Raw genomic sequence first — 27,634 nt, 5'->3', positions numbered from 1 at the left:
AATATGTCGTTGTGCTCAATCTGAAGAGAGGTGAGGTCGGCCTTGGCCTGGAAGGATAGTTGGCTGCCGATCCTGGCAGTTTTTGCTAGGTTGGTGAGATCAATGAGGACCTCGACAAGCTCTTCCACTGGTTCTCCCCTAACCAGCTCGTCCTCGTCTCTAATGTCGAGTCCTTCAATGATCATGGCCTCCTTGAGCTTGACCTCTTTAAGTGAGGCAACATAACATTCCCTGGCCACAGTCTGCTCTCCCCTGACCGTGTCGACCCCAAGATCGGTGGGGAACTTGACGGCAAGATAGAAAGTGGATGTAATAGCTTGGAAGACATTTAGGACGGTGCGGCCGAGGATGATGTTGTAGGCGGAGGGACAGTCGACGACCAAGAAAGTAAGCAACTTGGTGGTCTGCCGTGGGTATTCTCCGATGGTGATGGAAAGATCGATGGAACCGATAGAGGTCACCCGGTCTCCAGTGAAACCGACCAACAGGGTTTGGAGAGGAGACAGACTTTCTTCCCCGATCTTGAGCTAGTGGAAGGCATTTAGGAAGATGATGTCTGAAGAACTGCCATTGTCGACGAGGACCCGTCTGACTTTATAATTGGAGAGGAGGGCAGAAATGACGAGGGGGTCGTCATGGAGGTAACGGATGCCTGTGCAGTCGGCTTTCGTAAAGGTGATGGGCTCCATCCACTGCTTAGGCTGTTTGGGAGGGCGATCTAATGTGGCAACTTCTTTGTTTGAGCCCTGTCTTATCTTTCTGAGTTCTACCCGCTGAGCCGAGCGGGATGGACCTCCACAAGCAAGCCCGCCAGTTATGACTCTGATTTCTCCGACAAGGGGGGCAGGGCTACCTTGTGCTCGGGGTTACTGTGGAGGGCGATCATGGCCAGGGTTAGGTTGTGCTGGCTGCTGGGGAGGAGTGCGCCGACGGTTGTTTCTGATGGGTTCGGTCCTTTGCCTTTGCTGAGGGCAGGTGTCCGTGAACTGACTGAGACGTCCCTGACGTATCAAGCTCTCGACCTGATCTTTGAGGTTAACACACTCCTCAGTATTATGACCGTGGTCCTGGTAAAAACGACAATATTTGGACTGGTCTCGCCGATTGAAAGGAGACTGTGATGGTTGGGGCCATTTCAGGGGGTAGTCTCTGTTGGATCTGATTGAGGACTTGTTCCATGGGGGAATTAAGGGGTGTGTATCGTTCGAACTGGCCGGGCGGTCAGGCTGGTGCCGACCGGTCGGCTCTGGGGGGTCGGTCGGTATACTGAGATGTTTGGTTATTGTATTGGGTGTTTCTGATTTCTGAGTCCTTTCTCTTCTCTCTGGGGGTCGGGTTTTTGGCTATACGGTCCTGGCGAGCAGCTAGGGAATATTTTGCATTCATGTATTTTTAGGCTTTGAAAAGAAGGGTTGCCATGGAGGTCGGGGGATTTTTTGAGAGGGAGAAAAGGAAATCAGATGATCATAGGCCGGCCATGAATGCCATGAGGATGACCTTGTCATCGTTTTCCGCCACCTGCAGGGCTTCGGTGTTGAAGCAGGTGACAAAGCTACGCAGCGACTTCCCCTCAGTCTAACGGATGTTGAAGAGCTGGGTTGCCGGACGCCGCTGGCGCTGGGCTCCAATGAAATGGCTGAGAAAGGAGTCACTGAGATGCTGGAAAGTGGAGACAGAGTCTGCTAGCAGTTGACTAAACCAGAGTCGAGCTGACCCCTTGAGTGTCACGGGAAAAGCCCGACACATGATTTTCATCGGGGAATGCATGGAGGATCATGAGGGTTCTATAGGTCTCCAAGTGATCGACTGGGTCCGTTGTACCGTCAAAAGAGTCGATCGTGGGCATTTTGAACTTATGAGGTAGAGGTTTGTCCTTGATGGAGGCAACAAATGGGGAGTTGGTTGTAATAAATGGTTTATGTTGTATGTTCTGCATGACCCCTTGGAGTTGGAGCTTCATGGCTCGAAGTTCTGCGTCCTAGAGAGGAATGTTGTCACCACCGGAAGGCAACAGGGGCTAGACGCTACTGGCCTCTCCTTTAGGGGTTGGTGCCGGGATCGATGGATGCGGTCCCTGGGGCGGCAGGTTTATACCTGGAGAGGGGGTTGCAAGCCTTCCAAGTTGAGTGGATTAGGCTGCTAGATAGTATGGCTCGGGGCTCGCTTTTGGTTGGGTGGGATATCTGGAGGTAGTGGAGGAGGCATAGAAAGGTTTCTTTGCAGTAGAGTATTAATCGGGGCTTGATTTTGCTCGGCCAGGCAGTTAATGCTGTTGGTGGGCTCGGTGAAATACTGTGGTAGGTTGTTTGGATTGGGAGGGTCGACTTGATGATCGGCAACATTGGGGTGAGAAGCCATGGATCTAGTTGTGACCATCCACCTTCATAGGGTCTTCGGCGATAATGAGCACAACAGGCGCGCGGAACAAAACCTTTCCCACAGACGGCGCCAACTGACGATTCATCGGGTTCCAGACGGAACGGGTCGGACTGATCCACGATTCCCAAACCGGTGTCCGAGTGACCAAGCCCACAGAGGAACCTGCACAAGAGTTCAACGGGGAATGGGGAGTCCCCCAGCGAACCCTCCGACGAGCAAGTTAGAGAGAGAGAGGTGGAATGTAGAGATAGATTGGAGTTAGAAAGCTTAACCTTTTTCTTGTCTTTGATGTTTGCTTATATCCTTTGGTAATCATTTCGTTGTCCTTTCCGACCTGTCACCTTGGCCGAAAGTCTATGCTCTACCTTGCCTTGTTTATGGTGAAGGCTTTCTGTCCCAACGGAGAGGGGTTATCGCAATAAATGCTGGAAGGGGCTTCATTAATGGCGATGTGCAGTGGCAATAACTTTGCAGATATTTGTCTGCTTGTGTGACTTGCCCTTCTCTTGCCATGTGTCTTGATGTCATTGATTTTTATTGCTACGTGAGGGTTCAACAATGCTGGGCTTTAGTATTTGAGTTATGTACTGGGCCCTAAATGGTGGACTATAATCTTTATGGATTTATCCATGTCACATAATATAAAGTAAATTTTAAACCTAAGATTTTAGGTTTATTAAGAACATACTTATCATTTTAAAAAAATATATATTATAATATTAAATTATTTATTATTAATTATCTAAATTATACGTTTTGCTTGTGCTGATCGCTAATACTTTGAAGGGCAAATTAAATTAATGGTCTCTATAGTTTGAGTTTTGTGTCATTTTAGTCCCTGACTTTTCAATTGTGACATATTTGACCTTGAATTTTGAATTTTGTTCTAAATAAGTACAATTAAAGATATCATTGCTTAATTTCAATGGCAAAATTGCCAATTTGATAAAAATATAAACTAATTTGACAAAAATAAATGTCAAAAACATATTTTTTAATTTTTAAAAATTATTTATACCCACTACAGATAAAATTATGTAAAATTGACAAATCTTTTATATATTTATTTATTTATTTTACCAAATTAATTTTTATTATGTGTTTGGATGATGATCATGTAATAGGTGATTGTTCTTATTTTCATTAAATTAGTTTCTATTTTTTCAAAATTCAAATATGGAGACAACTTTAATATCATTATTAAATCAACCCATTAAATCAAAAATTTTAAAATTAAAAATATTTCATATATTAAATATAAGAAAATGAGTGGGAGCACTAATTAGTGCCACCACTAATGATGTGACAATGGATCATACCCACTGTCACAATATTGTTGTGTGTGTTTTTTTTTTTTTAAATTTTTTTTTTTATAAAAAAGGTGGATGCCACATCATTAGTGGTTATTTTAGAGCACCACTTTTAGTGGTCTTTAGGATTGCATTTAAATATATCGATTACACATTAAAATTCTAACTACTTATTACATGATCATTATCAAAACACATAATAAAAATTAATTTGGTAAATAAATAAATAAATGTTTAAAATATTTATCAATTTTACATAATTTTATTTTTGGTGGGTAGAAATAATTTTAAAAAATTTAAAAATATTTTTTGATATTTATTTTTATCAAATTAGTTTATATTTTATCAAATTAACGATTTTACCTTTGAAATTAAGTAATGATATTTTCAATTATCCTTATTTGAAATAAAATTCAAAATTTAAAATCAAATATATCATAACTGAAAAATCAAAACCAAAATGACATGAATCCTAAACTATAAAAACTCTTAGGGGTTGTTTAGAATGATCTAAATAAGTGCATTTTTTAACTTTTTATGAAATATGGGTTGAGTTTGAAGTGATGTGTCAAAGAGGTGATGTGACTAAGACTTGGTTTGACATATTCAAAAAAATCAAAAAGTCACTATCCTATTTAAGTCACATCACCTCTCTACCACATCACTTCAAATCCAACTCATATTTCATAAAAAGTCAAAAAATATATTTATTTATGATATTCTAACCAACCCGTTAAATAAGATAATAATTTTTTAATTTTTTTTTAAACATGTCAAACCAATCCTGAGTGTAATTCGCCCACTTTTGAAAGTAAACCGTGATTAATCGGGCGAAAGGGGCCCCAAAATCTAGAGCCCAAAGATGATGCAATGCACCCAAGAAACACTACTCCGACCGACCAGGGCTCGTTAATTCAAAACCCAAAAAAAAGGGCGGCAGAGAGAGAGATACACCCAACACAGAAGAGACACTCCTCCATTTTCTCTCTGTGATAAGGAAGGGGTTCGAACTCAGAAGATGTCGGTGGGAGTTAGGGAGCTCACGGTGCTCGGCGTGTTCAAACCCTTTGGCTTAATCGCCGAAGCTCTCGACGGCAAGCCCACCCATCAACTCCCCCATAACTACTCTTACTTTCTTTTCCATCCCCAACTCACCAAACAAAGAGACGAAGCCGATGGCTTCAATGCTTCGTCGTCTTCCACCGACCGCAGCGATCACGAGCTTTTCTTCAGAGCAAATCGGTATTCTTATGTTTTTTTCATTTGGGTTTTCTGTAGCTGAAATGGGTCCAATTGGGGGGTTGGCATTGACGAGATAGCTTGTTCGGTTTCTGCATTTTCATGTTAATTTAACTTTAGTTTACAGTGGTGGGATAGTGGACAAGTGGTGATTATAATTTTCAACTGTTTTATTTGGAATATGGTTTCTCAAGCTATGCTATTAGGGCAACATTGGTTGAAGTTATTGAGAAGTAGGCAAGTATCAATATTTTTTTGGGTGATCTTTAGGCTTTAGCAGTGTTCATGAAGAAAAGATTGGGTTTTAGCCCTGAATTTTTGGGATGGTTTACACGAGAAGTGTTTTATTTTAGCCCTACATTCCATTTGGGAATCAATGAGTCAAAATAAAAGAAAGGATTTTTTTTTTTTTTTTTTGTTGGGGGTGAAGAAGAAAGGATTACTTCAGTTAGGAGAGAAAAGAAAAAAAGAGACATTTGTGTTTTCTCTCCAAGAAATGTCCCATCCCCCCATTTCATCACCCCCAATTGCACCTCTAATGAGGTGGCAAACAATATCAACCAATCAACTTTCTTCAAACTTTTCTCTCTCCTTTCAAGATTGTTTGCTACCTCATTAGAGGTGTAATTGGGGGGATGAAATGAGGGGATGTAGCAAAACTCTCTCTCCTATCTTATTTGGTTAAAGACTACATAAGAGAAAAGGAAAGGAAAGGACTTATATTGTTTCCCAAAATAATTATTTTTTAAAATTTATTTTGTATTTAAAATTCAATATTATGAAAATTCAGCATTAGCTGGCTTCTTTTCTCTTCAAATCTTTCTACTTTTGAAGAGATTAAAAAATTGGGTTTGAAAAGAAAAAGCATTTGACTCCATTTCTCTCATCTTTTAATTATCCAAACAGGTAATTAGGGGCAAGAGATTTCTATTTATTTTCTTTTCTTTCCAAATCACCTAATCTAAACGGGTGGCTAATGAAGATTTCCATAATGTCCGTTAGACAATCATTGGGAGGGTTTGGGATTTAATCCCCTTCAAACCTTAAGAAGAACAATTTCTTCTTTTCCTTAGATACACGTTACGAAGAATAAGTTGTCAAACATTTTTCAAATTAAAAGTATATTCTAAAATCTTATTTTGTATTAGTCACATAACTATTTATCATATTCACCAAGAGGCAAACTCGTGCAGAATCATTGGCAATCCATTTCGAGCAGCTTCTCTAGTTATAAGGAAAACCAGAACTATAGTTTCTATCGTAGGATTAGAAACTTTGAAGTGGAGTTTGCACTTAAGAAGATGAAATCGAATAAGGCTTTAGGATCCGATGATATTTCTATTGAAGCGTGAAATGTTTGGGTAAGAAGGGGAGTTGTTTGGTTAATTAGGTTATTTAGTAAGATTTTGTTGACTAAGAAAATGTCAGAGGAGTGGAGGAAGAGTATTTAAGTGTCAATATATAAGAATAAAGGAGATGTCGAAAATTGCAATAACTATAGAGGAATTAAGTTAATGGGTCATACAGTGAAAGTGTGGGAGAGAGTGAGGGAACGTTGATTGCGAGATGTAACAGAGGTGTCAGAGAATCATTTTGGGTTTATGCCTGGTAGGTTAACAATGGAAGCGATATATCTTTTGAGGAGAGTAATAGAAAGTATAGAGAAAAGAAAAAAGATATTCATATGGTTTTTATTGATCTTGAAAAAGCATATGATAGAGTGCCTCGGGATATAATTTGGTGGGTGTTAGAGAAGAAATGGGTGACAAAAGATTACATTGATGTGATTAGAGATATGTAAGAAGGTGTGGTGACCTCTATTAGATCGCTTGTTGGAGAGATGAGTCAATTTTCAATTACTGTAGGGTTACACTAAGGATCAAGTTTAAGTCCTTATCTTTTCGCTCTAGTTATAGATGAGTTAACGCGCCATATTCAGGATGATGTGTCATGTTGTATGCTTTTTGCAGATGATATCGTGTTAGTGGATGAGATTAGAGAACGAGTTAACACTAAGTTGGAGATTTGGAGAAAAACACTTGAATCTAAAGGATTTAGGATAAGCAGAACTAAAACAGAGTATATGGAGTGTAATTTTAGTAACAATCACAATGGAAACAGAGGAGAAGTGGAGATTGAGAAACGAGAACTACTTAAGAGTGAACATTTTCGTTTTTTAGGATCGATTATCACAATGACTGGAGAGATTGGAGCGGATGTGGTCCATAGAATTAAAGCGGGGTGGCTTAAGTGGAGGAGTATGTCTGGAGTACTGTACGATAAACAAGTATCCATTAGACTAAAAGGAAAGTTTTATAGAACTGTTATTAGATTAGTGATGTTGTATGAGATGGAATTTTGGGCAATTAAGAAACAACGTGTAGATAAGATGAGTGTTGTTGAGATGAGGATGTTAAGGTGGATGTGTGGCAAGACTAGAAAAGATAGAGCTAGGAATGAGTATATTCGAGAATGGGTAGGAGTAATACCGATAGAAGATAAGTTGAGAGAGAATAGATTGAGATGGTTTGATCATATACAACAGCGACCAATAGAGGTAGTAGTTGTTAGAATATATGCTGGAATCTATGAAGCACGGATACTTCAAATAGGAAGACGTATCCATATCGTATTTGTATCGGATACCGATACTCCTCGGATACTTACGGATATGTATCAGATACTTATTAAAAGTATCGGATACTTCTTAATTAATTTTTCATTAATTTTGAAGTATCGAATACTTAGTTTTGAAGTATCGGATACTCTAACTCACATATTATCGGATACTTCTTAATTAATTTTGAAGTATCAAATCCTCCAAGGCACGTATTACTCTTTTTACGAAATTAGAATTGTATTATTTCTTGCATAACATCATGATATAATATAATTGCGAGAATAAATAAAATATTTTTACAATACTTTGCTTAGTTTTTTTTTTTTTATATAAAAATAACATAGTAAGCTCAAATAATAGAATTCATCAAATTGGCATATCTTCACTATATAATGCGTGTCCCCTATAACTACATAGAAGTAAGGATTAATAAGATAATATAACAATAGTAAAATTAAATATCAATAAATAAATAAGAAAATAAATAAGAAAATAAACTTGCATAGAATATTTTTGATTGGTGCAAAAGGAAAAAACATAGGGTCAAGTTATGGATTGTTTGGATATTATAATATCAACATATTAGACTTGATATTGAAATGAAATATTTGCAAGACCTATTGAAAATTTAAAAACTAAACTAGCTATTAGCTTAAATTAATACCTAATTCTTAAAGATTAGTATTTTGCATTATAAAGTTACTGTGATTTCTCAACATTCCTGAGCTTATGCGTAACTTATTGCTAATAATTTATTTATTTTTTATTTTTTACAAACGTATCCTAGCCGTACCCGTATCCTACTTTTTTAGGTTTTGCTGTATCGCCGTATTCGTATCGTATCGTATCCATATCTCGTATCTGTATCCGTGCTTTTTAGGCTGGAATCAATCCATTCTTTTGTTTCCTTATTTAGATTATATTTTGATTCCTTAATTAGGGCCTTAGGACTTCCTTTGTAACAGTTTTTGGTTGATTATTATAAAAGGGAGTGATATCATGATCATACCCTAAGTCAGTTTTCTCTCAAACAGACATGGTATCAGAGCTACAGAATTTTTACCTCATCGCCGATCCCTTCCATCATCATCCGATAGCCATCCAGGTCCAGCCGACTACTCACAGGTGTTTTCGGCTCTTCTTCAGTCCTTTTAGGGCAAGCCGACAACCTCTCTAGGACTTTCGGACCTCCTAGAGACTGCCTAGGGCAAGCCGATAGCCACTCCAACTCATTCGGACCTCCTAGAGACTAATTTAGGCAAGCCGACTGCTCGTCTGTGTGTTTCGACTCTTTCTTAACTACCCAGTGCCAAATAGGACATTCTATGGTTTGAGCATCCTTGTTTGGTATTTGTCTCTCATTCCAGTGGCAATCGTTGTTGATCTGGACTCTAAATTCTGTTTTGATTGGCCCTGAGTCTCTTAGTTCTCTTTTATTTTATTTTTATTTTTTGAGTCAATATATGGCCTGCTTTCTTGGTGTGCCTATCCCTCCAGGATTTGTGTTTGTTTTAGGTGACTTGATCCCAATTATTTTTCCTTTTCCTCCAGCAGCGGTGATTATTGTAGGGTGTTGTTTTGATAGTAGCATTTTAAGATGGCTGAAATTACCAGTGAATCCACCACTAGTTCCCAACCACCTATTGGGATGTGTTCCATTATGACTACTACATCCGAAAACCTCAACCCTAGCCTTAAAATCACCACCTCTCTATTTAATGGTTAGAATTGTCTTGCTTGGTCACAAAGTCTGACACTTTTTAAAAAAAGTCGGGAAAAGATGGGTTATGTTGATGGGAGAATCACAGCACCTAGCATCACTGATCCTGGATATGATTAATGGGAGATTACCAACTCTTTGATTATGGCTTGGCTCATTCATTCCATGGTTCCTGATATTGGTGAAGGTTATTTAGCTATGGAGACTGCCCAAGATGTTTGAGAAGCAGTAGCTACTACATATTCTCGGAAGGGGAATTTTTCTCAGTCATTGAATTGCCCTGGTCTATTGAGCGCTCAATACAAGGGGAGCAGACAGTTCTTCAGTATTACACCTTTCTGACTAATGGTTGGAAACACTTAGATCATCTCCTCGACTATAAGTCTATGCTGGAAATTGTGTTCATGCATATAATATGATAGTGGTGTTGGTGGTAGATAGTGGCATGTATAGAATATGATAGTGGTGTTGGTGGTAGATAGTGGTATGTATAGAATATGATAGTGGTGTTGGTTGTAGATAGTGGCATGTATAGAATATGATAGTGGTGTTGGTGGTAGATAGTGGCATGTATATAATATGATAGTGGTAGATAGTGGTAATATATAATATGTAAGTGGCATATAATGGGTTATGATGATGTTTGTAATATCTCCTATATAAGGAGTGTCATTTGGTCTTGTAAGATAAGAAGTTTTGAATATAACAGAAATATATTCCTTCTTCCTCATATTTTCGGAGTTCTTCTTCTTCATATTTTCTAAGTTGGTATCAGAGCAACAAAAAACACAGCAGCCCTAAAACCGTCATAGCCATGTCGGAAGTCACGTCCGGAACCACTTCAACCCCTGCCGCTGCCATTCCGGTGAAAACGTCCAACTCTCGCTCTGTCCAAATCACCACCATCCGCCTAAATGGTGATAATTTTCTCCGCTGGTCACAATCTGTCCAGATGTATATCCGTGGGCAAGGAAAGATCGGTTACATCACTGGTGACAAGAAGGCTCCTGCTGTGAATGATCCGCTGTTCGACAATTGGGACGCTGAAAACTCCATGGTTATGACATGGTTGGTCAATTCCATGGAGGAGGATATAAGCTCTAATTACATGTGCTATACTACTGCACAAGAATTGTGGGATAATGTTAGTCAGATGTATTCTGACCTAGGAAATCAATCTCAAGTTTTCGAATTAACTTTGAAATTGGGAGAGATTCGTCAAGGAGATGATTCCGTCACCAAATATTTCAATTCGTTGAAAAGGTTGTGGCAGGATCTTGACATCTTCAACACATACGAATGGAAATCGGTTGACGACTGCAACCACCACAAGAAAACTGTGGAAGACAGCCGTATTTACAAGTTTATTGCCGGCCTCAACATTGAGTTCGATGAAGTGCGAGGAAGAATTATTGGCAGACCTCCTCTCTCATCCATTGGCGAAGTATTTGCCGAAGTCAGAAGGGAAGAGAGCCGAAGGAGCGTCATGCTTAAGAAAAAAGGTAATGGTGAATCAATTGAAATTTCTGCTTTAATTAGTGATGCTGCGGCCAACAAGGCTGCAAGTTACCAGCGCAGGTTTGATGATAAGCCACGGGTCTGGTGTGATTTTTGCAACAAGCCTCGCCATACACGCGAAACGTGTTGGAAGATTCATGGCAAACCTGCCAACTGGAAAAGCAGCAAACAAGGAGAGAAGAATCGTGGCTTTCCTACCGCTAATGAAGCCGATTCAGGTCCCTTCAACAAAGAGCAGATTGATCAACTCTTAAAGCTGATAAAATCCAACTCCTCAACCGGTACTCCTAGTGTTTTGTTGGCACAAACAGGTAGAAATCCTAAAACCTTCTCTTGCCTAAACTTCTCTCCGTGGATCATAGATTCCGGTGCCTCCGATCACATGACTAGTTTTTCCCATTTATTTAGTACCTATTTCCCTTGTTCTGGTCATGACAAAATCAGAATAGCCGATGGTAGTTTTTCACCTATTGCAGGAAAAGGATTTATTAAACTAACTGAGAAAATTAATCTCAATGCTGTTCTTCACGTCCCCAACTTAGCCTGTAACCTTTTGTCTGTCAGTAAACTATCTAAGGATTCTAATTGTCGTGTTACATTTTTTGAATCCCATTGTGAATTTCAGGACCAGAACTCGGGGATGATGATTGGGCGTGTTAGGATGCTTGAAGGTCTTTACTACTTTGATGAAGTACCTGTTAGTAATAAAAAAGCTCAGAGCTTTAATAGTACCAGTTCAATCTCTGTTCGAGAAAAAATAATGCTATGGCACTATAGGCTAGGACATCCTAGTTTTCTTTATCTGAAACATTTATTTCCAGAATTATTTAAAGGGATTGATTGTTCTTCTTTTCATTGTGAAAGTTGCATTTTTGCAAAATTTCATCGCTCTACTTATTTGCCAAAACCTTATCAGGCTTCAAAACCTTTTTATTTGATTCATAGTGATGTTTGGGGCCCTTCTAAAATCACTACTCTTTCTGGTAAAAGATGGTTTGTTACATTTATTGATGACCATACCCGCTTATGTTGGATTTATTTGATGAATAAAAAATCTGACGTGAGAAATTTATTCACAAATTTTTACAATATGATTGAAAATCAATTTCAAACCAAAATTGGTATTTTACATTCTGATAATGGAACAGAATATTTCAATGAGCAGTTGGGTGAGTTTTTGGAAAAAAATGGGATTTTTCATCAATCTACATGTCGGGATACCCCTCAACAAAATGGCATTGCAGAACGAAAAAATAAACATCTACTTGAAGTAGCACGTGCTATAATGTTTTACATGCATGTTCCTAAATATTTATGGGGTGAAGCAATTTTAACAGCCTCTTATTTGATAAACAGGATGCCTACAAAGGTGTTAACATACAAAACACCTTTTGATTGTCTCAACTTTTTTTCCTGACACGAGGTTGTTTTCTGATTTACCCGCCAAAGTTTTTGGATGTACTGCCTATGTTCATGTTCCCAGTCAATTTCGTTCAAAACTTGACCCCCGTGCTATAAAATGTGTTTTTTTGGGTTATTCCTCAAACAAAAAGGGGTATAAGTGCTTCGATCCTCAAAACAAGAAATTTCATGTGGGTATGGATGTGTCATTTGTGGAAACAAAATCCTATTTCCCCAACACTTCTCTTCAGGGGGAGACAAGTGGAGTAGAAGACTGTTTTTGGGATATTTCTATCCCGCTCCCCAATGTCATTTATCCTACACAAAAACCACATCTGTCTGATAATGATCACTTAGGAGAACCAAGTTCTATGGTGCCTAGTCAAGAAGATTCTTGTTTAGGGGGAGAAGTACTACAAAATGATCTAAATCCTGAGCTTCAGGTTTATACTAGGAAGCGATTTCATCTGAGGAATAATGACCCGAATGTCCATCCTAATGACCCGAATGTCCACCCGAGTTCTGACATCGAAATTTTAGGTAATCCTATTCCTTCTATTTCCGACCTTGATGTACCTATAGCAATTAGGAAAGGTGTCCGAAATTGCATTAAACATCCTATTGCAAATTACCTCTCCTATCAAAGACTGTCTAAAAACCATAGAGCTTTCACATCTAGGATTTCACACTTGTTTGTTCCAAGGAATATACAGGAAGCATTGGATGATCCGAATTGGAAATTAGCAGTCATGGAGGAGATGAATGCTTTAAGGAGAAGTGGTACTTGGGAGATAGTTGATCTACCCAAAGACAAGAAAACAGTTGGGTGTAAATGGGTGTTTACGATAAAATGTAACGCAGATGGAAGCGTTGAGAGATACAAGGCGAGACTGGTAGCTAAAGGCTTCACTCAAACTTATGGGATCGACTATCAGGAGACGTTTGCTCCTGTTGCTAAAATTCCATCAGAGTACTGTTATCTCTTGCAGTAAATTTAGATTGGCCTCTACATCAACTTGACATTAAAAATGCATTTCTCAATGGTGATCTTGAAGAGGAGGTGTTCATGAGCCTACCGCCGGGATTTGAGCAGAGACTTGGAAGTGACAGAGTATGCAGATTGAACAAGTCATTATACGGACTCAAACAATCACCAAGAGCGTGGTTTGAACGCTTTGGGAAGGCAGTTATCAGTTGTGGCTTCTCGCAGAGTCAAGCAGATCACACAATATTTTATAAACATTCAAAAAACAGTAAAATTGCAATTTTGATTGTTTATGTTGATGACATCATTTTAACTGGTAATGATGAAGCAGAGTTAGCAGCCCTCAAAGAGAAACTCGCAAAAGAATTTCACATTAAGGATCTGGGAGCCCTCAAGTATTTCCTCGGAATGGAATTTGCAAGATCCAAGGAAGGTATATTCGTTAATCAGAGAAAATATGTTCTTGATCTCCTTGGAGAAACAGGTATGCTTGGTTGTAAGATGGCGGAGACTCCGATCGAGCCTAACTTGAAGTTACAAGCTGCTAAGGCTGAAGAAGTCAAAGAGAGAGAACAATATCAGCGACTTGTAGGGAAATTGATTTACTTGTCTCATACGCGGCCTGATATTGCCTTTGCAGTCAGCATGGTAAGTCAGTTCATGCACTCACCAGGGGCAGAGCACTTTGAGGCCGTTTATAAGATCTTAAGATATTTGAAAGGAACTCCAGGGAGAGGCTTACTATTCAAGAAACATGGACATCTTCAAGTTGAAGTATACACAGATGCAGACTGGGCAGGAAGTGTTACAGACAGGAGATCAACATCCGGATACTGCTCCTTTGTAGGTGGGAACCTAGTTACATGGCGGAGTAAAAAACAGAATGTGGTAGCTAGAAGTAGTGCAGAAGCAGAGTTCAGAGCTGTTGTCCATGGAATCTGTGAAGTAATGTGGATTAAAAGAATTCTTGAAGAATTAAAGCTTTCTCACCCGACACCTATGAAGGTCTATTGTGACAACAAAGCAGCTATATCTATAGCTCATAATCCAGTTCTACATGATCGCACAAAACATATAGAAGTGGATAAACATTTCATCAAGGAGAAAATCAATGCTGGCATAATCTGTATGACCTACCTTCCAACAGGTGAACAATTAGCTGATGTGCTAACGAAGGGACTACACAAGAAGCAATTTGATAAGCTGACTAGCAAGCTGGCTATGGAAGATATCTTCAAACCAGCTTGAGGGGGAGTGCTGGAAATTGTGTTCATGCATATAATATGATAGTGGTGTTGGTGGTAGATAGTGGCATGTATAGAATATGATAGTGGTGTTGGTGGTAGATAGTGGTATGTATAGAATATGATAGTGGTGTTGGTTGTAGATAGTGGCATGTATAGAATATGATAGTGGTGTTGGTGGTAGATAGTGGCATGTATATAATATGATAGTGGTAGATAGTGGTAATATATAATATGTAAGTGGCATATAATGGGTTATGATGATGTTTGTAATATCTCCTATATAAGGAGTGTCATTTGGTCTTGTAAGATAAGAAGTTTTGAATATAACAGAAATATATTCCTTCTTCCTCATATTTTTGGAGTTCTTCTTCTTCATATTTTCTAAGTGTCTATCTGCACAGTTGACTCAGTTGATTATCGGAAGTTTCTTACCCAGGAGAGAGTTTTCAAGTTTCTGGAAGGCCTCAATGTGGAGTTTGATTTGGTCCAAAGTCGTGTCCTTGGCATGGATGTTCTTCCATCTCTTCAGGAGGCCTTTGCTTATGTCCAGAATGAAGAGAGTCGTTGGTTTGCTATGTTACCATCGCCTCCTATAGACCGTTCAACATTACTTTTTGTACCTTCTCGAGATGGAATTGGCTTGTCATTTCTTTCCTCTCATTCTTCCGGGAAGGATAATTTGTTCTGTGATTACTGTCGTCGACTGAGGCATACCTGTGAGACTTGTTGGAAACTTCATGGTACTCCATCAGGGGGTCGTGGGGATCGCTCTGGTCATAAAGGCGGTCGTTCTAGTCAGTCGAGAGGACGTGGGTCTCACTCTCGTGCTCATTAGTCCAGTGTTGTAGAGACACATGATTTAGCTTCGGTTATGCAGACTTCTGATCTGGTCTCTGGTATGTCATCTTCTGAGCTTGAGGATGCTCTATGCAATCTGTTTGATCACCGGTCTTCTGTTCCTCCAGATGCATCTTCTGCCTCTTATTCGTTTGCTTGTTCAGGTAACTTAGCCACATCTTCTAGTGCTTTTCTATCCCAATAAGGCTTTGCCATGGATTATTGATTCGGGTGCCTCAGATCATATGTTTGGGTTTTCTGATCTCTTTTTAGACTATACACCAGCCTCTGGTCAGGATAAAGTTAGGATAGCTGATGGTACTATTTCTTCTGTCTCCGGGAAAGGCTTAATCCGTGCCACTCCTCTACCTTTGTCTTCTGTTTTACATGTTCCTATTTTTCTGTTAACCTATTGTCGTTAAGTCGTCTTACTCGTGATTTGAACTGTAGCGTAACTTTTTTCCCTGATTCTTGTCTTTTTAAGGATCTTATCACGAAGAAAACGATTGGCAGTGGTAGAACAGAAAATGGCCTCTATATCCTCGATCAGACTGACCAGCTGGCTTATCATTCCATCCAAACTCCTGACACCAATGCAGATTTATAGGTGTGGCATCGGCATCTAGGACATCCATCTATTTTATTACTTAGACATTTATTTCCTTCTGTTTTTATCAAACATAAAGTCTTTGAGGTTTATTGTGAGTCCTGCCAACTTGGCAAATAACACCGAGCTTCTTTTGCTCCTAGTACTAATAAAAGTTCGGTTCTTTTTTTTCTTAATTCATTCAGATGTTTGGGGCCCAGCTCGTGTGATGTCAATGAAGGGTTATAGATGGTTTGTTAGGTTTATAGATCTCATGCTACTTGGGTGTACCTCATGAAAGACAAAAGTGAGGTTTTCTCTATGTTTCAAAACTTCCATAAGATGGTTAGTACCCAATTTGGGGCGGTTGTAAAAATATTTCATTCTGATAATGGAGGTGAGTACATTGATTCTGGGTTGGCGAAATATTTTTCCAGTCATGGTATTATCCATCAAACATCTTGCACTGACACCCCTCAATAGAATGGGGTTGCTAAGCGCAAGAATCGTCATCTTCTTGATATGGCTCGCTGTATGTGTTTTTCTATAGGCGTACCTCGGGCCTATTGGGCTGAAGCTGTTCTCACCGCTGCATACCTCATTAACCGTCTTCCTACACAAGTCTTACAAAAAGAGCCCCTCTCCAAGTTCTTTTTGGATCTGAGTCTCTATTTTCTATTTCCCCAAAAACCTTTGGCTGTATATGTTTTGTTCACAATCATTCTCTTTCTCGGGGTAAGTTGGATCCTCGTTCTCTCAAATGTGTGTTCTTGGGTTATTCTCCCACCTAAAAGGGGTACAAGTGTCATCATCCTTCCTCTCGTAAATGGTTTGTGTCCATGGATATCATCTTCTTTGAGTCTCACTTCTATTTCTTGCTTAGCCTAGTGTCCCAGTCACCTCTTCAGGAGGAGTCTTGGAGTGAAGAGATTCCTATTGCTTTTATCATCCCTGGCCCAGTACCGCCACTAGTGGTACCTATTACTAGCAATAAGAGTCCGATGTTGTCAAGAACAAAGAAGGGCAAGTCTATGTTTGGGATTAAGAAAGGCAACAAATTACTTGGATACAAGAGACCACTTCTGATCAAAATTGCCATCTCCTTTTTCTGATGAAGGTCCAAGTAACCCTGAAACTCCTTATATTACTACCTCTGAATCTGAGTCTACTGATCTAGATATATCCATTGCAAAGAGAAAGGATGTGAGATCTTGTACTCATCATCCTATTTCAAACTTTGTGTCTTATTCTTATTTGTCCCTTTCATATAAAGCCTTTGTGTCAAAACTTTCCTCTGTTAGTATACCTAATCATTTTCAGGATGCTCTTACTATTCCTGAGTGGAAACTGGCCATGGTGGAGGAAATGAAAGCACTTCATAAGAATGACATTTGGGATTTGATTGAGTTACCTAGGGACTAACGACTTGTGGGGTGCAAATGGGTGTATACTATGAAGCACAAGGCAGATGGTTCAATTGAGCGGTATAAGGCTCGACTTGTGGCAAAGGATTTCATTCAGACCTATGGGGTGGATTACCAAGAGACATTTGCTCCAGTTGCAAAGATGAATTCAATCAAAGTACTTCTTTATCTAGCAGCTAATTTGGATTGGCTATTTTGTCAGTTTGATGTGAAGAATACTTTCCTGCATGGTGACCTAGAAGAGGAGTTATATATGGACATTCCTCCTGGCTTTGAAACTCTTCAAACCAAAGGTAAGGCGTGTCGACTTCAGAAGTCATTATATGGCTTCAAACAATCCCCAAGGGCTTGGCTTGAGAGGTTCACTCAGGCAATGCTAAAATACGGCTTCAAACAGAGTCAGGCTGATCATACTCTGTTTGTTAAACATTCCTTTCATGGCAAGACTATAGCTCTCATTGTATATGTGGATGACATAGTACTTATAGGAGATGATGTAGAAGAAATCCCTTTGTTGAAAAAGTATTTGGTTAGTGAGTTTGAAATCAAAGACTTGGAGAACCTAAAGTACTTTTTGGGGATTGACGTGGCTAGGTCCAAAGATGGGATTTTCATCTGTTAGAGAAAATATATCCTTGACCTGTTGAAGGAAACAGGGATGGTTGGAAGTAAAGCCTGTGACACATTACTGGAACCTAATCAGAAACTTTGTGATGATAGTGGGGGAGCAGCCGTTGATAGGAGGAGTTATCAAAGACTAGTGGGTAAGCTCATTTTCTTATCCCATTCTTGTTTTGATATTGCTATTGCCGTTAGTGTGGTTAGTCAGTTTATGCATGTTTCTCATGAAATACACTTGGCGGCAATTATGAGAATTTTGAGATACTTGAAATCTTCTCCTGGAAAAGGTCTTTATTTTTCCAAACAGGATCATCTTAGTGTGAAAACTTATATAGATGCTGATTGGGCAGGATCAATAACTGATAAGAGATCCACTTCAAGGTATTATAACTTTGTTAGAGGCAATTTGGTTACTTGGAGAGGTACGAAATAGAATGTGGTTACTAGGTCTAGTTCAGAAGATGAGTTTAGAGCTATGGCACAAGGTGTGTGTGTGAGCTCTTGTGGATCAAGTTGTTGCATGATTTGAGAATTGACCAAAAAGACTCCATGCGGCTATATTGTGATAATAAGGTTGCCATCAATATAGCTCACAATCCAGTTCAACATGACAGGACAAAGTATGTTGAGATTGATCGTCACTTCATCAAAGAAAAGCTCACTAGTGGCACAATATGTACTCCATTTGTGAAGTCTGGTGAACAACTTGCAGTTTTTCTCACCAAGGGAGTAGGGAGTAAACCATTTCATGATATTCTTGGCAAGCTGGGCATGAGAGATATCTTTGCATGAGCTTGAGGGGGAGTGTTAGAATAACTGCTAAAATCATTCCATTCTTTTGTTTCCTTATTTAGATTATATTGTGATTCCTTAATTAGGGCCTTAGGGCTTCCTTTGTAACAGTTTTTGGTTGACTAATATAAAAGGGAGTGATATCATGATCATATCCTAAGTCAATTTTCTCTCAAACAGACAGTAGTGAAGAGGTGCGATACAATGATGGTAGTGTTAGGGGAAGGGGTAGACCTAGATTGTCGTGGACCAGTGTAATAAATAGATATATGAATCTCCTTAATTTGACTAACAAAATGATCTTAGATAGAGTCGAGTGGAGAAGAAGGATTCATGCAGTCAACCCCATTTGAAGGGACTTAATGCTTGGTTTGGTTTGGTTTGATTTAATATAATATATAAACAATTTACTTTGGTTTCCAAGTTTGAATCAAATAGTTCATTATATTTCTGGATTTGTTATTAATTCAATTTTGAACTTCGCCACAGGATAATATGGAGTACGGGTTCACGAGTGTATAAGAGGTTCACCTTGCCCTCCTCAGTGATTATGGTACTTCTACTTTGCAGTAACTAAAGTTTCTTACCTCTTTTCCTTTCATAATAAAACTTGGTAGATGATAGCATACACCGACAGTTTTGCTTCTTTATAGATTTTTTTAATCTCATATAAAAGTTTTGGGTGCATTACAGAACTGTGACAGTGTAATTATTAGCTGTCTGGGTTAATCTTTTCCCTTTCTAACATCTACATCTCTTTGTACTTTACGTCAAGTGTGTGGAGTCATTTTTCCAGTCCTTTCCTCTTCTTGTTCAGTTAAGCTTCCAAATTAACAGGAAAAAAAGTTGTAATACCGAATGGAGTGACTGTTATGTTATTGCTACAAACAAAATTGTTTTTGGGAGTATGGTTATTCCAGTTTTGCAGTCACCAAACGGTTTGGTTTTTGTATGGAAGAGTGATATGTCTGATTACTTTTGTGGGTTTATCTCTTACTTCACGATCTTATGGGTGATTTAATTCCATCTAGTCAAGTCTGTGGCTGGGTTGCAGCAGTGCTTGTCTTTCAAAGATACAGAGGTCTGTGGCTTGAATTGGATGTATTTGTCATAGAATGTAATTATACAGTTTGTCTCTGTTAAAAAACTTGATTAATTATCCTCATCAATATGTCTATCTTATATATTATACTTTCTTTTAAATCATTGTTTGATTTTACCAAGTTCAATCATTTTCACAAATATTTTAATTCAAATTCTAGGCATGCTGGTGTCCTATGGGTGATATGTCTGAGGCATCACTTTGTGTTCTACAAAGTGATAGTTTGACAATCTATAATACAACAGGTGAGTAGTTCATTATCTCTTCTTACATTTTTTTTCCCTCCACAATTTGCATTTTATGTCATAATTTGAATTATGATATTTACTTGTTCTTCTATTTCCTTTTCTTTTTTAAATATTATTTTGCAATTTTTAGGCAGTTGGACATTTTTCTTGTTTATAATTTTGTTTTGACATTAAATGACTTGGCCACTGATTTTTCATTTACACCTGAAAATTTGCTACCCTTTGGTGATATGCTCTCCTGTAAGTACTTTTCATGATGTCAGTATCAACATAAGGTTTGGATGGGTTACATGGGTTTCCATTTTTGTAGCTCTGTAGGATACATATGTGCAGAGTGGGTGCAAGTGCCAAAGTGAGAGTGACAATATGAAAAATCTCATGTAGTCCAGGCATATCTGAAGAGTTGATGCATGTGTACTTTTGGACATTGGAAGAGGTTGATTAAAAACTGTCACAAAGCCTTACAAAACAATATGATGATTGATCAGTAGTTCTTTCTCAAGAAAAGTGACCCAGTGCCAATCCTCACTCCAGCAAAACAATTAATCTTTTGGGCAACAAATGGTATGGTGCTAAAACAATGAAAATTTTTATCCATAAGCACTAAAAGATAGTGTAGGTGGGACAACAGGGATTTAAAAAATAAGCATGATGCAAAATATGCACAAGGAGTGGGCTTGTGGCTGAAAAAGTCAAGTTTGTGATTGATGTGGTTAAATTCACAATTTTTGACCTAGTCAAATTGAGAAGTGACACAATTTCTGCCTTGCATCCACGAACTCACGAACTAGAGGGCAGCGTTGTGACTGTCCACTTTTAGGTCACACAACCTCAAGTGCTAGGTAGTTCAAGCATCATTAGTCATCCAGGTTTGAATATTACAACCTTTGTACTTTATTCAAAATATGGAACGGCCAATGTACTTTGTAGAAAAGAGTTCAAATATTTGTGTTCTCAGTTTGCACTATCAGTGTCTCTTATTGTATGTCCCCAGCCTTCCCCTTTCCTGTTCAGCTGGAAACCAAATGCCGACACCCTTAGCCAGATTCAAGATGATTGATTTTCGTGAAAGCAAATTTAACTTTATTTTTTCTTTATCATTTTGTTCTCATTTTTTTTTTTAATATTTATGTTAATGCTAATTTGTTGATTGGAAATATCATGCTACTATGTACAGGTGAAGAAGTATCAATTCTTCTTCCCCGTATTGTCACATCAATATGGCCTCTTCCATTTGGTTTACTCCTCCAACAGGCAACTGAGGGGAGTTTACCAACATATGCTCCTTTTCCATTGTCAAGCCCGCCATCAAGTGCTCGTGATATATTATTCCGTCCAAAAGGAGACATTGGAGACAGTGCTCAACATAATTATACTTCACCGTGCATATTTGATTGTATTATTAAGGGAGATGAAGCTTCAGTCTCCTCGCATCTGATTTTGAAGGATCTGCTGGAAGAGCCTCAGGTATGCATAATACTTCCTTTTGGTTTTGTATTTATCTTCATGTTTATTCATGGCTGCTTATTTTCTTGTTTCTGAGCTCATATGGCTTCTCATTCCATGATTTTCTCAGGTAACTCATATTGAGGAAAGGGGAAAGGTGAGCATAATGAGGGAATTTGACGAAAGAACGATTTGGACTAGTGATCGTATTCCTCTGATGGCATCATTTAATAAAGGTTTCTTCTATTTATTTGCTTTTGACTAATGTAAGCTCCTCCCCCCTCTAACCCAAGGAAAGAATCAAATTCATTATATAATTTTATTGGCAGGGAAAATGCAACACTCTCTGTGGGTTGTGGAAGTTGTTAACTCTAACCTTGAAATGGGAAATTCTAAATCATCCGATGTAGTTCCTTCTGGGGTGTTACCAAAACAGTTCTCCTTCAGAAGGATATGGCAGGGCAAGGGTTCCCAGACAGCTGCTAGTGAGGTGCTCGACTTATTATCCTTTTCTTTAATGTCTGTCTTTTTGATGAACTTTGGGTTTGGAATGTTGTTAGAATTTACCATCACCTACCACCACTACCACCTCACCTACTCCACTAAACCTAACCCACTACACCACTACCACCTCACCTACTCCACTAAACCTAACCCACTACACCACTATCACCATCCACTACACACCATCTACTACACCTACATCTATATAAGGAACCATTTTGTAATAGATTTGTAATAGACAGAAAATATCAACATACAATCAATCAATAATACAATTCTCTATTTCTCTTTACATTATATTTCTACAAATGTCAAGATCTCCATCATTCAGAAATCTTTTCATCTTATCTTTCATGTTCTGTTGTTTTTCATGGTGCAATTTTTTCAAGGAATATATATAAATGAATATGCAATTTTAAATGATGTGGGGACTAATGCCCCACTTAGAAAATATGAGGAAGAAGAACTCCGAAAATATGAGGAAGAAGGAATATATTTCTGTTATATTCAAAACTTCTTATCTTACAAGACCAAATGACACTCCTTATATAGGAGATATTACAAACATCATTATAACCCATTATATGCCACTTACATATTATATATTACCACTATCTACCACTATCATATTATATACATGCCACTATCTACCACCAACACCACTATCATATTCTATACATGCCACTATCCTTCACCAACACCACTATCATATTATATACATGCCACTATCTACCACCAACACCACTATCATATTCTATACATGCCACTATCCTTCACCAACACCACTATCATATTATATACATTATCACAAATTTCCAGCACTCCCCCTCAAGCTGGTTTGAAGATATCTTCCATAGCCAGCTTGCTAGTCAGCTTATCAAATTGCTTCTTGTGTAGTCCCTTTGTTAGCACATCAGCTAATTGTTCACCTGTTGGAAGGTAGGTCATACAGATTATGCCAGCATTGATTTTCTCCTTGATGAAATGTTTATCCACTTCTATATGTTTTGTGCGATCATGTAGAACTGGATTATGAGCTATAGATATAGCTGCTTTGTTGTCACAATAGACCTTCATAGGTGTCGGGTGAGAAAGCTTTAATTCTTCAAGAATTCTTTTAATCCACATTACTTCACAGATTCCATGGGCAACAGCTCTGAACTCTGCTTCTGCATTACTTCTAGCTACCACATTCTGTTTTTTACTCCGCCATGTAACTAGGTTCCCACCTACAAAGGAGCAGTATCCGGATGTTGATCTCCTGTCTGTAACACTTCCTGCCCAGTCTGCATCTGTGTATACTTCAACTTGAAGATGCCCATGTTTCTTGAACAGTAAGCCTCTCCCTGGAGTTCCTTTCAAATATCTTAAGATCTTATAAACGGCCTCAAAGTGCTCTGCCCCTGGTGAGTGCATGAACTGACTTACCATGCTGACTGCAAAGGCAATATCAGGCCGCGTATGAGACAAGTAAATCAATTTCCCTACAAGTCGCTGATATTGTTCCCTCTCTTTGACTTCTTCAGCCTTAGCAGCTTGTAACTTCAAGTTAGGCTCGATCGGAGTCTCCACCATCTTACAACCAAGCATACCTGTTTCTCCAAGGAGATCAAGAACATATTTTCTCTGTTTAACGAATATACCTTCCTTGGATCTTGCAAATTCCATTCCGAGGAAATACTTGAGGGCTCCCAGATCCTTAATGTGAAATTCTTTTGCGAGTTTCTCTTTGAGGGCTGCTAACTCTGCTTCATCATTACCAGTTAAAATGATGTCATCAACATAAACAATCAAAATTGCAATTTTACTGTTTTTTGAATGTTTATAAAATATTGTGTGATCTGCTTGACTCTGCGAGAAGCCACAACTGATAACTACCTTCCCAAAGCGTTCAAACCACGCTCTTGGTGATTGTTTGAGTCCGTATAATGACTTGTTCAATCTGCATACTCTGTCGCTTCCAAGTCTCTGCTCAAATCCCGGCGGTAGGCTCATGAACACCTCCTCTTCAAGATCACCATTGAGAAATGCATTTTTAATGTCAAGTTGATGTAGAGGCCAATCTGAATTTACTGCAAGAGATAATAGTACTCTGATGGAATTTATTTTAGCAACAGGAGCAAACGTCTCCTGATAGTCGATCCCATAAGTTTGAGTGAAGCCTTTAGCCACCAGTCTCGCCTTGTATCTCTCAACGCTTCCATCTGCGTTACATTTTATCGTAAACACCTATTTACACCCAACTGTTTTCTTGTCTTTGGGTAGATCAACTATCTCCCAAGTACCACTTCTCCTTAAAGCATTCATCTCCTCCATGACTGCTAATTTCCAATTCGGATCATCCAATGCTTCCTGTATATTCCTTGGAACAAACAAGTGTGAAATCCTAGATGTGAAAGCTCTATGGTTTTTAGACAGTCTTTTATAGGAGAGGTAATTTGCAATAGGATGTTTAATGCAATTTCGGACACCTTTCCTAATTGCGATAGGAACATCAAGGTCAGAAATAGAAGGAATAGGATGACCTAAAATTTCGATGCCAGAACTCGGGTGGACATTCGGGTCATTAGGATGGACATTCGGGTCATTATTCCTCAGATGAAATCGCTTCCTAGTATAAACCTGAAGCTCAGGATTTAGATCATTTTGTAGTACTTCTCCCCCTAAACAAGAATCTTCTTGACTAGGCACTATAGAACTTGGTTCTCCTAAGTGATCATTATCAGACAGATGTGGTTTTTGTGTAGGATAAATGACATTGGGGAGCGGGATAGAAACATCCCAAAAACGGTCTTCTACTCCACTTGTCTCCCCCTGAAGAGAAGTGTTGGGGAAATAGGATTTTGTTTTCACAAATGACACATCCATACTCACATGAAATTTCTTGGTTTGAGGATCGAAACACTTATACCCCTTTTTGTTTGAGGAATAACCCAAAAAAACACATTTGATAGCACGGGGGTCAAGTTTTGAACGAAATTGACTGGGAACATGAACATAGGCAGTACATCCAAAAACTTTGGCGGGTAAATCAGAAAACAACCTCGTGTCAGGAAAAAAAGTTTTGAGACAATCAAAAGGTGTTTTGTATGTTAACACCTTTGTAGGCATCCTGTTTATCAAATAAGAGGCTGTTAAAATTGCTTCACCCCATAAATATTTAGGAACATGCATGTAAAACATTATAGCACGTGCTACTTCAAGTAGATGTTTATTTTTTCGTTCTGCAATGCCATTTTGTTGAGGGGTATCCCGACATGTAGATTGATGAAAAATTCCCTTTTTTTCCAAAAACTCACCCAACTGCTCATTGAAATATTCTGTTCCATTATCAGAATGTAAAATACCAATTTTGGTTTGAAATTGGTTTTCAATCATATTGTAAAAATTTGTGAATAAATTTTTCACGTCAGATTTTTTATTCATCAAATAAATCCAACATATGCGGGTATGGTCATCAATAAATGTAACAAACCATTTTTTACCAGAAAGAGTAGTGATTTTAGAAGGGCCCCAAACATCACTATGAATCAAATAAAAAGGTTTGGAAGCCTGGTAAGGTTTTGGCAAATAAGTAGAGCGATGAAATTTTGCAAAAATGCAACTTTCACAATGAAAAGAAGAACAATCAATCCCTTTAAATAATTCCAGAAATAAATGTTTCAGATAAAGAAAACTAGGATGTCCCAGCCTATAGTGCCATAGCATTATTTTTTCTTGAACAGAGATTGAACTAGTACTATTAAAGCTCTGAGCTTTTTTATTACTAGCAGGTACTTCATCAAAGTAGTAAAGACCTTCAAGCATCCTAGCACGCCCAATCATCATCCCCGAGTTCTGGTCCTGAAATTCACAATGGGATTCAAAAAATGTAACACGACAATTAGAATCCTTAGATAGTTTACTGACAGACAAAAGATTACAGGCTAAGTTGGGGACGTGAAGAACAGCATTGAGATTAATTTTCTCAGTTAGTTTAATAAATCCTTTTCCTGCAATAGGTGAAAAACTACCATCGGCTATTCTGATTTTGTCATGACCAGAACAAGGGAAATAGGTACTAAATAAATGGGAAAAACTAGTCATGTGATCGGAGGCACCGGAATCTATGATCCACGGAGAGAAGTTTAGGCAAGAGAAGGCTTTAGGATTTCTACCTGTTTGTGCCAACAAAACACTAGGAGTACCGGATGAGGAGTTGGATTTTATCAGCTTTAAGAGTTGATCAATCTGCTGTTTGTTGAAGGGACCTGAATCGGCTTCATTAGCGGTAGGAAAGCCACGATTCTTCTCTCCTTGTTTGCTGCTTTTCCAGTTGACAGGTTTGCCATGGATCTTCCAACACGTTTCGCGTGTATGGCGAGGCTTGTTGCAAAAATCACACCAGACCCGTGGCTTATCATCAAACCTGCGCTGGTAATTTGCAGCCTTGTTGGCCGCAGCATCGCTAATTAAAGCAGAAATTTCAATTGATTCACCAGTACCTTTTTTCTTAAGCATGACGCTCCTTCGGCTCTCTTCCCTTCTGACTTCGGCAAATACTTCGCCAATGGATGGGAGAGGAGGTCTGCCAATAATTCTTCCTCGCACTTCATCGAACTCAATGTTGAGGCCGGCAAGAAACTTGTAAATACGGCTGTCTTCCACAGTTTTCTTGTGGTGGTTGCAGTCGTCAACCGATTTCCATTCGTATGTGTTGAAGATGTCAAGATCCTGCCACAACCTTTTCAATGAATTGAAATATTTGGTGACGGAATCATCTCCTTGACGAATCTCTCCCAACTTCAAAGTTAATTCGAAAACTTGAGATTGATTTCCTAGGTCAGAATACATCTGACTAACATTATCCCACAATTCTTGTGCAGTAGTATAGCACATGTAATTAGAGCTTATATCCTCCTCCATGGAATTGACCAACCATGTCATAACCATGGAGTTTTCAGCGTCCCAACTGTCGAACAGCGGATCATTAACAGCAGGAGCCTTCTTGTCACCAGTGATGTAACCGATCTTTCCTTGCCCACGGATATACATCCGGACAGATTGTGACCAGCGGAGAAAATTATCACCATTTAGGCGAATGGTGGTGATTTGGACAGAGTGAGAGTTGGACGTTTTCACCGGAATGGCAGCGGCAGGGGTTGAAGTGGTTTCAGACGTGACTTCCGACATGGCTATGACGGTTTTAGGGCTGCTGTGTTTTTTGTGGCTCTGATACCAACTTAGAAAATATGAGGAAGAAGAACTCCGAAAATATGAGGAAGAAGGAATATATTTCTGTTATATTCAAAACTTCTTATCTTACAAGACCAAATGACACTCCTTATATAGGAGATATTACAAACATCATTATAACCCATTATATGCCACTTACATATTATATATTACCACTATCTACCACTATCATATTATTATATACATTATCACAAATTTCCAGCAGCCCCTATAGCAAATTTGTATTACATCTCAATTCACTTTTCCAAGGTTTTAAGTTCTGGGCAAATGTGTTGAATTTAAGCTATTTTTTAGTTAAATTGTGCTGTGCTACTCATTGAAAATGCTACAATGACTTGATGGAGTATAGGAATGTGGGTTAGAGGTGGTGGTAAAAATCATGATGCCCTGCATGTGATGGAGCATAAAACGTGGCACTAG

At 38.7% G+C, this 27,634-nt stretch overlaps 1 protein-coding gene across 6 annotated transcripts in view; it reads left to right on the top strand.

Moving 5' to 3' along the window:
• Positions 1-4,486: 4,486 nt before the first annotated feature.
• EMB2771 (E3 ubiquitin ligase) overlaps positions 4,487-27,634 on the top strand; it is an 86,283-nt gene continuing 63,135 nt past the window's right edge. For 5 of the 6 annotated variants that reach the window (XR_014340922.1, XM_082888523.1, XM_082888521.1 and 2 more), the window contains exons 1-6: positions 4,487-4,931; positions 19,169-19,232; positions 19,942-20,026; positions 21,207-21,496; positions 21,606-21,711; positions 21,805-21,965. Coding sequence is in view for 5 of the 6 variants with exons in the window: in XM_082888523.1 (XP_082744649.1) it covers positions 4,708-4,931; positions 19,169-19,232; positions 19,942-20,026; positions 21,207-21,496; positions 21,606-21,711; positions 21,805-21,965 (930 nt within the window). In the remaining variant the exon portion in view is untranslated. Of the gene's footprint in view, positions 4,932-19,168; positions 19,233-19,710; positions 19,808-19,941; positions 20,027-21,206; positions 21,497-21,605; positions 21,712-21,804; positions 21,966-27,634 lie in introns of those variants that run through there. The other variant, XM_082888524.1, reaches the window with a different exon arrangement.

The sequence above is a fragment of the Camellia sinensis genome, chromosome 9, assembly GCF_055761805.1.
Source record: "Camellia sinensis isolate YWXY chromosome 9, ASM5576180v1, whole genome shotgun sequence".
In the NCBI taxonomy this organism is placed as follows: Eukaryota; Viridiplantae; Streptophyta; class Magnoliopsida; order Ericales; family Theaceae; genus Camellia; species Camellia sinensis.
This window is presented reverse-complemented; position numbering and strand designations above follow the sequence as displayed.